This window comes from Spermophilus citellus, assembly GCF_964194105.1.
Source record: "Spermophilus citellus genome assembly, chromosome: 1".
In the NCBI taxonomy this organism is placed as follows: Eukaryota; Metazoa; Chordata; class Mammalia; order Rodentia; family Sciuridae; genus Spermophilus; species Spermophilus citellus.
This window is the reverse complement of record NC_138182.1, coordinates 41,650,764-41,663,231: the sequence shown is the minus strand read 5'-3', so window position 1 is coordinate 41,663,231 and position 12,468 is coordinate 41,650,764. Positions and strand designations below refer to the sequence as shown.

Sequence of the window (12,468 nt, the reverse complement as noted above, 5' to 3'; positions counted from 1 at the left end):
AATTCGTATGTGTGTGCATATATGTCTATATATTGTATTGTATATAAGCTCTGGGGAATCAGAAAATAGTTATATCAGTGCATAAAATATATACATAACTATCAGTGTAATCCCCAAAAATAAGATTTTGGTAGCTATTTATATATAGTTTATCAGAAAATATATAGTTATGACACATTGGAGTCCTGGGTCGTGGCTCCTGAGGCATCTCTAAGCACACCCCGGTTCCTTAGCCTATGTAAAAACCACAGGATCAGGTTCTCCCATTTCCACTGCCTCCTGTGGAATTGGACCCCCAGAGTGAAGTGGCCACTTCTCTGCTAGATCTGGGCTAGTGTCGTTTTCCCTAAGGATCCAGTAGAACTTTGGTCAAAGAACAGCTGCTGTGAGAATGTCAAGTGGAAACAGTAGCAGGTGGTTTCCATCTTCTCTTCCCATCCCACATACTACACGCAGGCCCCAGGACCATTAGCCTGAGTGAGGATAACACAACCAGTGTCAGGGCCTCTTGTTTTAAGATCTGCATCTACTAAGTTGAGAAAAATCTATTCCTGGGTCACAATGTTCTGATTTGAGGTGCTTCTGCTTTGCCAAGCTCCACCATTTTAGTCATCCCTCTGCACCTTACAGAAGTCTGGTGCTTCACGGACACACATGCTTCAGTAGACTGGAGAACTGAGAACTCTGTAAAGGCAAAGGGAGGGATGGTAGCAGGGTATGTGCCCTGCAGGGGGCCTGCCTGGGGCAAGTGAGCATCAGGACCCTCCAACAGTTGATCTCATTGTATTGGCGACAGCTGGGGAAGGCCCTGGCCAACAGCTGCAACTGGGAGCTGTTCTCGGGCAAGACTGATAGATCTGGCAGTAGTGACTCCTAATCTTCCATCTTCCACAGGAAGTCAGCTAGCAGACATCCATTCCAGGTAAGTCTGGGTCTTGGGGATGATATGAAGGAAAGAAATTATCTTAGAAACTGGCTCTTGTGGTGCATGGGGACCACAAGTGAAGCCGGCTCCACTCTAAGCCACTCTGTTCATCCATACACCAGTGTTTAGCAGGAGGCTACTGTGAATCAGGTGTTGCAACTGAACTGTGCCCTAGTAGAGCAAGGCTGCCCATCTGCTTTGTTCTCTGCTGATTCTCCAGTGTCTATAATAGTGCTTGCATAAAGTAGGTACTGAAGAAAAGCCAGTTAGAAGAATTAACAAAACCATATATGTTGGTTCAAAAACTTAACCATAACCAGGTGAGGAAGAGGTTTAGAATGGATACCCCACGCCACATGCTTCTACGGTAAGGCTTTTGTGGTCCTTATAGTGATGCTGACCACCTGGCTATACTTTATTGGTTCAGGAGCAGCCACTTTACAATTTACCAAGGAGTCTCTCCATGATGCTATTGTTTGAATGTTTCCCCAGGGTTCATGTGTTGGAAACTTAAGCCCAATGCAAGAGTGTTGCAAGGTGCGACCTTTAAAATGTGATTATGCTGTTACTGTGGGGGTGGATTCATTACTGTAGGAGTGGGTTTCTTAAAAAGGATGAGTTTAGCACCCTCTTTCTCTCTAGCACACACTGGCCGGTACTCCCCCCATGGACGATGCTGCACGAAGGCCCTCACCGGATCCTCTCCCTCCACATGGGGTTTCCAGCTTCTGAAACTTGTGAGCCAAATAAATTTCTGTTCATTATAATTTACCTCATCTCAGGTATTCTGTATGTCAGCATGGAATGGACTAAGACACCCAGGATTTTCTTTCATTTCCTGATAATTGAGGATAGAAGACATAAAACCTAGAAAAGGCCTAGAGGAGAAAAGTGATGTGCAAAGAGAAGCAGGGATAAGACACAGCAAAGAATTCCCTGGTGATTGCACTCCTGGGTCCAATAAGAACAGAGCTCTGTATTTCTGAAGTTCAGGTACTCAAACTTCCTTCCCATGAGGACTTCTAAGGGGCTGTGACTTTTTGCTTAAAATCTATTTCAGTTGGGCCTTATCACTTCCAATGAGGAATGCAAATTAATACAGAGAAGCTGAGTCTCAGAGTGTTCAAGTCATTCAGGGTCACAGAGCAAGGAGATTTGGTCTCAGCTATGTCAGATGTGTGTTCTCGATAGACAGAGGTCTTCTAGCAGGTCTGGCCTAACTGAAGTCTCTAGTGTTCAAAAAAATAAAAATAAAAAGCACAGGACAATAAGCTATTTGGAGATACAAAGGAAAGCATATTTTTTGTGATAAAACCAAATATACTGAGCCTATCTGGGCTGGTTAAAATGCAAAGACAGATCAAGACTAGAGCAAAAAATAAGAAAAAAGGAATTTACTGAAGAAGGCTCCAGTTTCCCTGCCATTTTTTTTCTCTCCCAGTTTAATAAGCTATTTGTGTTGTTGTTATTCTTCTTATTTCATTTGGGGATTTTTCTCCCTGTTTATCAAAGTGATACATGTTTATCATGTATAAACTTTGGAAGGTAAAAGTAAATTAGGGAAGATCACCTATAACTTCACCATACAGGGAATGAAAAAGAGTATCTAGAAAGCCTGGCATGTGCTTCTTGGAATTTTGGAATTGGGGATCTGGCATCTGATACATTCCTGACAAACCCTGAGCTCTTGGGGTGGCAGAGCATAGGGCAGATCCTGACCTATAAGTGATCTGTTTCCTCCATGGTGAGGCATGGGACACGGTTTCTCCAGGTGGGACTCTGAGGAGAGGCGGCTGTCTGAGGTTGCTTTGAAAGTGCTGGAGATCATTTCTTGATGGGTGAGTGGATAGGACTGCAGCAGAAAGACTGAGGGAAGGATCAAGTTGTGACAAATCCTTAGCCTTGACTTTTTGTGATAAGCAAAGTCAGAACAACTGTGTAAAGCTGGGATCTCAGAAGGATGATTTTGGAATTCATACTTAAAATCAAAGGAGCATTCTAACATCTGGGACAACAGCCTTTTTGTCCTATACGGTCAGTTATGGGCTGGGTTACACTATTTAAAGCAAGAGGTATTCTATAGTTGTCAGGCCATATTTGACCATAGATGGTCAATTTATACTGGAGTTAACATCCTGATTAAACCCATCATAAATTATCATCCTGATTAAAACCAGCATAAAGATATTGTAACAGACCTAATCTAGTGACGCAGTTTGGATCTGAAGTGGCTCCCAAAGGTCTATTGTAAGCAAGACAGGGACATCTGTATAGCTAAGGGACTGAGCTGTGGCTATTCACTCTGGAAAACTATTTTCAAGAGTTCATGGTCAACTGTGCTTCACCTAGTTGAAACACTGGGTGGCAATGTTTTTACAGAAATGATTTCAGAAGGGACCTAAACGTACATTTTATTCTAATAAGCCTACTCAGCCATCAATGACTAAAAGGGCTAAATGTACATTTTATTCTAATAAGCCTACTCAGCCATCAATGACTAAAATGGCAGTCTGCCTTCAACTCACCACCTGAACAACCTGTGCTCAGTATTACAACTCTCCATGCAGAGTTTGAAAAAAAAAACTCTCTCTCTCTCTCTCTCTCTCTCTCTCTCTCTCTCTCCAAAACTAGAGTGCCAGAAATGATATATTGGATTAAAAAAAATTCTCTTGCCACACCCAGTTCCCACCTCCATGCCTCATTTTTTAATTTGTTCTAGTAAACCCAATGAGATTAAAATGTTAATTTAACTGACTGATGATGTATGCCCTTATCATCCAAGAAAGGAAGGCTTAGGATTTTATCTTTACATATTGTCATCAGAAAGTAAACTGCTGGTTATCACTAGAGAGAAGGCTGACATCTTCTGAAGTTGGAAATTCAGTGTCTTTGGATTGGAGTCCTGGGTGTAGGCCAGATTCAAGGGCATGTATTCCTTTTACGTCTCCAAAGGACATTTTCTGCTGGGGTGGCCATGGCTACTAAAGGATGAGAAATTTACAAACTGTGTTCAACTGGAGCAAAATATTGTCTGTCATCAGCATAGTACAGGCAGAGCCCAGCAGATACTCTGTGTTGGACCTTATAGGATTTTTCCATTTTGCTCAAATAATTGTAGGAAAAAAAAAAGTTGTGGTAGATGAATTTGGGGAGGGGTAGGGTCTCACATTTGACACACAAACCCACAATATATGGACTTTTACTTGTAATTGTGTATATTACCATACTGATATGTTATGTATATTATAAAGCAAACAAGAACATAAATTTTAACAGAAGGGGATGAAATAAAAATTATCACAGAAGCTCTAATACAGAGCTTTCATAATCTTTTGCACCCCCCAAATAAGGCACGCCTCAGCTGGAGCCCAGTAGCTCAGCTGAAGCCACACAGCTGAAAGTGCTTTGCCTTGGGCATCTTGTCTTGCTATGCTTCACAGCCCCGAGTGACATGGTCTACCACGCGGCCTGCGCAATGGTTTCATTAATGAGGTTCTAGGCATAAAGTTAGTTAGAAGAGATCGAAATAAAACACACAAACTCAGTTGCCTTATTTATATTGCTAGGTCCGAGACGGCTCACATCTCTGGTTCCCACCTCTAGCCGCCCAGCAGGGCAGCGAGGATTACTCAGGGCTAGCAGGAGAGAGAGAGAGAGCAAACACGCCTGGGAGTAGCCCTTTATTGGGGAACAAGAGATTCAGGGGAGAGTTCCATCCAATGAAGGTTGAGGGGGGGCTGCACTCCAAGGTCAGGGTCAGTGATTGGGTCCCCAGGGTCAGTAGTCAGGCACACCCCCACACGGATGGGCTCTCATCAGGAAAGGGTCGGGAAAGCTTGCCAAAGCGCCTCAGGCCCTTAACGGGAGTCACCCAATCACGTGTTAGAATGGCTTCCCACAACATGGTGTAGGGGTTCTTATTCACTCCATTTTCAGATGAGGAACCAGCCTTAGAATGATAAAATAGAAAGACCCTTATCAGGTTTTCTTTTGAAAGTCTCACTATTGCAGAGTAAGCTGCAAAAATTCCATCAAAAAATGTGTAATTGGCCAAGCACAGTGGCACATGCCTGTAATCCCAGCAGCTCTGGAGGCTGAGGCAACAGAATTGTTGAGTTCAAAGCCAGCAATTTAGTGAGGCCCTAAGCAACTCAATGAGACCCGGTCTCAAAAAAAAAAAAAAAAAAAAAAGGGCTGAGGATGTGGCTTAGTTGTTAAGTGCCCCTTAGTTCAATCCCTAGGACAGAAAAAAAAAAAAAAAGTCTTTTTGAATCAAAACTTAAACTCTCAGAAGTATAAACCAAGTAAGAATTGTGAAGATGTGTAAGCACCGTTTTTATTTTTTTCTGGTTTTCAATATTCACTAAACAAAATTAATATTTTATAACTCAAAATACACATGAATGAATTGTTTATAAAAATGACATGGTAGAAGTAAAGCCACTTTGGCACTCATCCTCAATTCTGCTGGACCACCCCTTTTTCCCAGAAGCGACTGCCATTGTTTTCATTCAGATCTTTTCCTATGAAATACATTTGCACCCATAGGAAATATATAGTTTTGATGGTGTTTAAAAATGTCAACAGTATCAAATTATGTATATTGTCCTGCAACTTACTTTTATTCATGTCTGATTGTTTTCCCTTTGATCTATTACAATAGGGCTGGATTAGCATATAGGAAACCTGTCTTCTGTCCCATCTGTGTCACATGGCTGAAGCAATGAGCCATTCTCTTAACCTTCTAAGCCTACTTTCTTGCTGTATAGCCAACAATAGTTATTAAATGCCTGATAGAGATCAAGTACCTGCTAGATAATAGAGATAATAAATGAACATGACAAAGGCAGTCCAAGCCTTCAGAGGCTGAAATTCTGAAAAGATCAAGAGTTTAGACCACATTACTTTTAAATCCTCTGTTCCCAAGTTAGCATTCTATGATTTGGATAGGATTATATTCATATTCTGTGACCTGAGGCTAATACAACAAGGATTTCCAAATTACATGGAAAAGGCTGTGAAGTATTAAAGAATGAACACTATATGAACACTGGTAAAATAACTTTTCAATTCCGAAGTGACTTTTATTTATATTTATTCAGGTAATTCAATTGTACAACGAAGTTCTTAGCATTATGAAATCCAATGTTTTGAAATATTTTCCCTCAGCAATTCTCTTTATTATGATTTTTATAATCTTGAAGAGATTCTCTTATCAGAAGATTTTCATGCATTCAGGTATTTTGCATGATGTCTAATGTGATCAGCAATAAAGGTTGCAATGAAGTAGTAGCTATGATCATAACCCTAGAAGGCAAAAATACAGGAGTAACAGTTATCTACCATTTAGAAACATCAATATTAAGGACACTGAATAAATCTCTTTTGTTACTTAATTTGTTTATAAATAGCTAAAATATTATAAGTAAGGTTTAATCAAAATCAAAGTTCTCACACTTGTACTTAAACATTTTCACTGTATATTAAAAGAGCAGTCGAAATATGAAGGAAAATGAAACATCCTGCATAGCCTAGTTTCTAAATGCCACAATGTATACGCAAAGAAGAAATAAAGCATTAATTCCATGTGCAGAATAGACATGTGATCATATTGACAAGGATTAAAAGAAGAAAGCTTAGAGCTTAGAAACATGAGCAAGACATTTTAGTTCGACAAGAGATGCATACTAATAATACTAAAATACAAAATAAGCACATATAAACAATACAGAAAAAGAACATAAAAATGCCCCAAAGCTCTATGGTTTGGGAAGCCAAAAACGGCCACTTTAAACCACACAAAGAACTCTACCTCCTACTGTAAAAGCATATCATAACCTTGAAGAGTAATTCATTAAACCCTGACATTCCTTAGCCATATATCAAATTGGGTAAAAAGTCAGCAAACCTTTTGAAAACTACTGTGAAATAGGAAAAAAGAAAAAAAAAAAAAAAGTAGTGTGCCAAGCAGGTGAAACAGAGCTCAGTCAACCCATCCATTAAAATTAGGGCATCCAAACCAGCACTGGTGTTGTAACTCAGTCACAGAGTGTTTTCCTAGCATATGTGAGGCACTGGATTCAATCCTTAGCACCACATAAAAATAAATAAGCAAAATAAAGGTATTGTGTCCATGTACAACTAAAAAAAATATTAAAAAGTAAAATGGAGAGGCAATCCTTTTCCCTTTGAGAACTAGATAAGTAGCAGTCTTCAAAGGTAGAAGAAAAATATTGATGTAGGAAGAAATTTCTAAGGGTGTTAAACACCAAATAATTTTGGAGATGGCCACCCAGACTAAACACAAAAGAAACAAGGTAGAATAAACTGAAAGAGATAAAAGTCTTAGATTTCTTTTAAAGTTTTAAACAAGAAAATCATCTCTGAAGGATTTACTAGTTAAACTTTTCTAAAGCACATAAGAAATAAAAATAGATCTAATAAAAATATCACTGGAGTTTTAGGGAATAAGGCAAATCCCCAAGGTTTTGATGAATCAGTAAATATTTTCCATCTCTTATTTCCAGAGTTATATGGAATGTATATCGTGGGAACAGCAGTTACTAAAGTTTTAATGTAAAATCATCAAAGTAATTTAAAAGCAAACTATCCTCTATTGTGGAAGTGAATCTGACAGGAGGTTGTCAAGATCAAGGCTGAGACTTGGAGTTACTTGGTATGACATTTCTCAGATCAGCTCTAGATGTTAAATTTAGAGCTAAAAAGCAGATTTTTGTTTAAATTTCTATTAGTTATTGATGGATCTTTATTCATTTTTATTTATTTATATGTGGTGTTGAGAATCAAACCCAGTGCCTCACACATGCTAGGCAAGCAATCTACCACTGAGCCACAACCCCAGCCCAAGAGCAGATTCTTATATAAAGAAAGAAATTTAAGAATTGTTAAACAAATACATGATTTCTAGGCCACAAAACCTTTGCAATTGAGGACTAAGTAGTATCTGCCATTTTTCACAGATCAAAAACATGGATCTGAGAGAAAATAGGCACAGATGTGGGGAACAGATGCCTCAAAAGATTTGTGTGAGAAAACCCTAATGGACTGAGAATGTCCTATTTTTATCCTTCATTTCATGGAAGCTAAAGGCCTTGCAGTTTCCAACATGATGGACAGCCACTGTTGCTTTTATTATTATTCTTTTGAGAAGTTCCATGGTACAAGAAAGTGCCAGTTTTGAGCGTGCAGGAATGCACAGCAAGAAAACAGTATTTCATCCTAACTCCAAATCAAATGTCTTTAACTTCCATAATGATATTTAAAGGAAGATTCACTTTTATGAGAAAACAGAAAATCCTAGTTATGAGGGACCAAGAACGATTTTTTTTTTAAATGTCAATATAGAGGCAAGCGAACAAATTTCAACTATAGTATACATTTAGAGCTAACTGTGTCATCCTTGATTAGTTTCAAGTCCTGTTTATAACTGTTATTAAGTAGGGTGGCTTTCTTTATTATCTTCAGTTTTATCACTAATGAGTTGGGTTGGTATGTTAAGCAGCTTGTGCAATTGCCTATACTTAGTGACACTTGAAGGGATCTTACTTTCCTCTTCTACCTCACACTTTAAATGGAAAAATCCTTGGTAGTAAAATTCCGACTCCAGGAGTATAAAAATAAACACATTCTTTCATTCTTAACTCAACTCTCAGAAAGAAGCAGTGCTTCAGCAGCTATGATGGACATTTACTCTAAGAGGCAGTGTTTTGCTATATATTTTCTAGACCCAATTAGAAAAGTTGGGATATGAATCTCCAGGTTGTTAAGTCTCTTCAGAGTACTAACAAGCAGCCTGTTGAAAGGTATTCATTTGCTTACTTAACAAACACTGACAGTTCACAGGCTAGATAACTGTGCTAACAGAATACACAAATGAATGTGTAAGTCCTATATTTCTGGAGCATTCTGCATGTTCTTACTTGTCTATTAAGAGGCAAATCATGTGTACGGTTAACTCAACTTCATTCCTTTACCTCTTTAATGGTGTCAAATGCTCACAACTTATACTCTCTCAACTATCTAAAAAAAACAAAACAAAAACTATTGTTTGAAAGGGCAGAATTAGCACATGGGGATTTTTTTTCCATATAATTTTCCTTTTTATATTTTGGCATCTGGAAACCTACACTGGGGAAAAAAAAGAAAACATTATGTAGCAGAATTCTGATAGCTAGTATATAAAGATCAAATCTTAAGATCTTAAGAAGCCTCTGCCAAAATAGCCTTTGAATCTTCAAAAAAGTTCTGAGACTTTAGGAGACCAGAAAGCTTCTTTTTCTGGTCTCCAAAAGGGAATACTATTTCTGCAAGTTTCATCAGTGTTAGGTCAGTGAATTTTTTTCATTACATAACTTCAATAACTAAAGATAAGAACCATTAGGCCCTTCCCTTTTGAGGCCAAGATCTGATCTTTGAATACTTGCTCTCGGAATTCTGCTGTCTTTTGTTATTTTTAGTTTAGATTACCTGAAATCAAGATATAAAAAGAAAAATTAATCCCCTGCACTAATTACATTCTCAATTTTTTGACAGTTGACAAAGTATATATAAAAATTGTGAGTATTTAACACCATTAATAAGAGGTAAAGGAAAGGGCTTGTATAATCATACACCATTGTTATAATTTTCTTTCTCCTTCTTTACATCATTTATGCATATATACCCCTTGTCATTTTCATATTATTTTTTCACAGCTTCTATTTCAGAAGGAAACACAGTTATACTGTACTTATCATCAATTGATAAAGCAGTTGATGAAACTCTCAAACCTCAGGTAATCTGAGGTCAATGGAAGGTTTTAGAAAATCTGAAAGTAGCCTCTCTCGAGCTACTACTCAAGCATGTCCACTAAGTTGTTGATCCAATTACAACAAATCCAATCTACTTTAGAACATGTAGTTCACTCTTCCTGACCTTGCTGTTAAGGAAACTGAACAAAAAATTGTGCTTGAGTTCAAGACTGATTATGAATTTAATACTTTTTTATTTTTTTCAGAAAAATTTATTGCTCAGTCTTGACTCCTCAAAAGTATAGCCAGCCACTTTTTTTTTTTTAAATGGTACTGGGGATTGAACTCAGGAGCACTCTACCAATGAGCTATATCCCTAGCCCTTTTGACTTTATAGACTGATTGATTGATTGACTGATTGAGACAGGGTCTCACTAAGTTGCAAGGTTGGCCTCTAACCTGCAATCCTCCTGCCTAGGTATGTGCCACCATGCCTGGCTCAGACAACCACATTTTCTTCATTGATTGGGATATATGTATTTTAGAAAAAAATAGGTAGATTTATTTTTTTCCTCTCCTGTGTGTTAACTTGAGGCTGCTTTTGTAACTCCAGAGATTTTCAGATTTTATTGGCAGGCAGGAACTTTTGTCTATAGAAACAACAGAATTTCTTGGCATAGGACAAGGCAATCCAACAGAGCTAATGCCAAGAGTTAAGGTCATTTGGGAAAAAAACATGGTTCAGTACGTCACTTATAGCTACAGTTAATATAGTTAAATGCACTACTCCACTTATAATCAAACTGGTATTTGGATTTCTCAAGGCTGGTCGTTGATCTAAAATGTTAATTGTGATGGTAAAATGTTCAAATAAATCTAGAAAATATTCTATTACTTAAGGATGAAAATTCAAGAGACAAAAAGATTTTATATATATATATAAAATATTGGTTTTGGTAAATTTCTCAAAAAATTATATATACATATATATACACACATGTACATATATGTGTGTGTGTGTGTGTGTGTGTATATTCCCCCCCCCCACATGTTGAAAATATCCTTATATATATAATACAGGACGTTGCTAAGATCTACTACATAAACTATAGAGGCAGCAGATTATGTACACTTTCTCTGGTGCTAGCTCTTACTCCATTCCTTTGCTCCTAGGATCACATCATGTTGCCTGGGAATGGCTAGACAGATGACAGAGGACAGCATTTGTAGTCATGACCTTGCTTCTAGTCCCCATTCTACCAGATACTAGTTGTTTGACCTTAGATAAATAGGCTACCTCTCTGAGACTGTCTCCTCATCTGTAAAACAGATGGACAGGAAAGAAATGATCTCTCATTTGGTGGTGTAACGACTACAAATGAGTTAAAGCCATGAAAACATTTTTTTTTTTTTTTAAAGAGAGAGTGAGAGAGGAGAGAGAGAGAGAGAGAGAGAGAGAGAGAGAGAATTTTTAACATTTATTTTTAGTTCTCGGCGGACACAACATCTTTGTTTGTATGTGGTGCTGAGGATCGAACCCGGGCCGCATGCTTGCGAGGCGAGCGCGCTACCGCTTGAGCCACATCCCCAGCCCCCATGAAAACATTTTGTAAACTATAAGGAACCATATTACACACTGACTACATTTATATGAACATTTACCATCATAATTACAATGGCTGACACATTACTCTTAAACATGAATCAAAAATGTTTTTAAAAAATCAGCATTGTGTATGATTTTCACAATAGATTCTGAAATAGATTCTGTTTATATTATGCTCTGAAGATTATGAATACTTTTTTAAAAAAGCAGAATTTCTTTACTTAAAACTATAGTACTTCAGTGAAGGAAAATCTCCAATCCAACTGAAATTCAGGAATTATTTTTAAATCACTGGGAGTAGTACAACAAAGTAGCATAAAGGTCAAATAATGCAAAACACATATAAGAGAGGAACAATGCTCAGTTTCTAAGGCTAAGATGTGCATATGAAATGCAGAGTAAAGAACAGAAAAGTTTGTCCTTATTCTACTGTATCAGGGTGCATGTGTAAAGAACGATATGTCCACTTATGTTAGCGACTCAGTGTCATTCAAGTATTAAGTCTTGACAGTAGGGAGAAAATTAAATAATTTTCATTGCCTAAAGCTTTCCTATTTCTATCAAATTGGGTCTCAGATACCATGAATTTAATAGGAAAGCTTTCACTTCTAGAGTCTTAATATAGTTGAACTATCTGACTAGAAAATACTAACTTTATATTCTAAAATAAAGAGATTTACTATGGAATCCTGTTTTTTAAATTTATTATTTAGAATATCTTAAGTTTCCTAGTACTTACCTCCTGTAATCTAAAAACAACAGGGATTTTCTTTTCTGAAGAGGCAGAAATGAAATGTTCAGGGAGTAGCTGTCCATCTAGCAAAAACTGGTCATCTTTCCCTTGATCAATTAGTATGTCAAGCTGAGAATCTGGATAGGACTTTACAAGATACGTCGCATCATATGCCTGAAAGAGGAAATATTGAAAACTAAATTTAAAAGTGCACAAGAAGATAGTCTTCTGAATATAGTATGCCAAGATCAAAAGAAAATTTAAAGTTATTTAAGCTCTGAGGCTGCTTACATCAGACATATGATTTAAAATTTAGTAATAAAGTGATATTTCTTGGTTAAGTTAGAAGTAATTTTTATTTTGAAATAAAAATATAAATAAACCATTAGCAAAATAAAAAGTAGCCTCAGAGCATCTTTCATGACTCAATAAAATTAGAAATTTGGGTTTTGTG

The 12,468-nt window shown here is 37.4% G+C and overlaps 1 protein-coding gene across 4 annotated transcripts in view; it reads right to left on the bottom strand.

Annotated features, from left to right (window-relative positions):
* Positions 1-5,984: 5,984 nt before the first annotated feature.
* The window catches only part of ESD (esterase D), a gene marked incomplete at its 5' end in the record, with an annotated part of 339,388 nt that continues 332,904 nt past the window's right edge, over positions 5,985-12,468 (bottom strand). For all 4 annotated transcript variants that reach the window (XM_081285117.1, XM_081285118.1, XM_081285116.1 and 1 more), the window contains 2 exons: positions 5,985-6,232; positions 12,021-12,188. In XM_081285117.1, the coding sequence (XP_081141243.1) occupies positions 6,152-6,232; positions 12,021-12,188 (249 nt within the window). In that variant the 3' untranslated portion in view covers positions 5,985-6,151. The remainder of the gene's footprint in view (positions 6,233-12,020; positions 12,189-12,468) is intronic.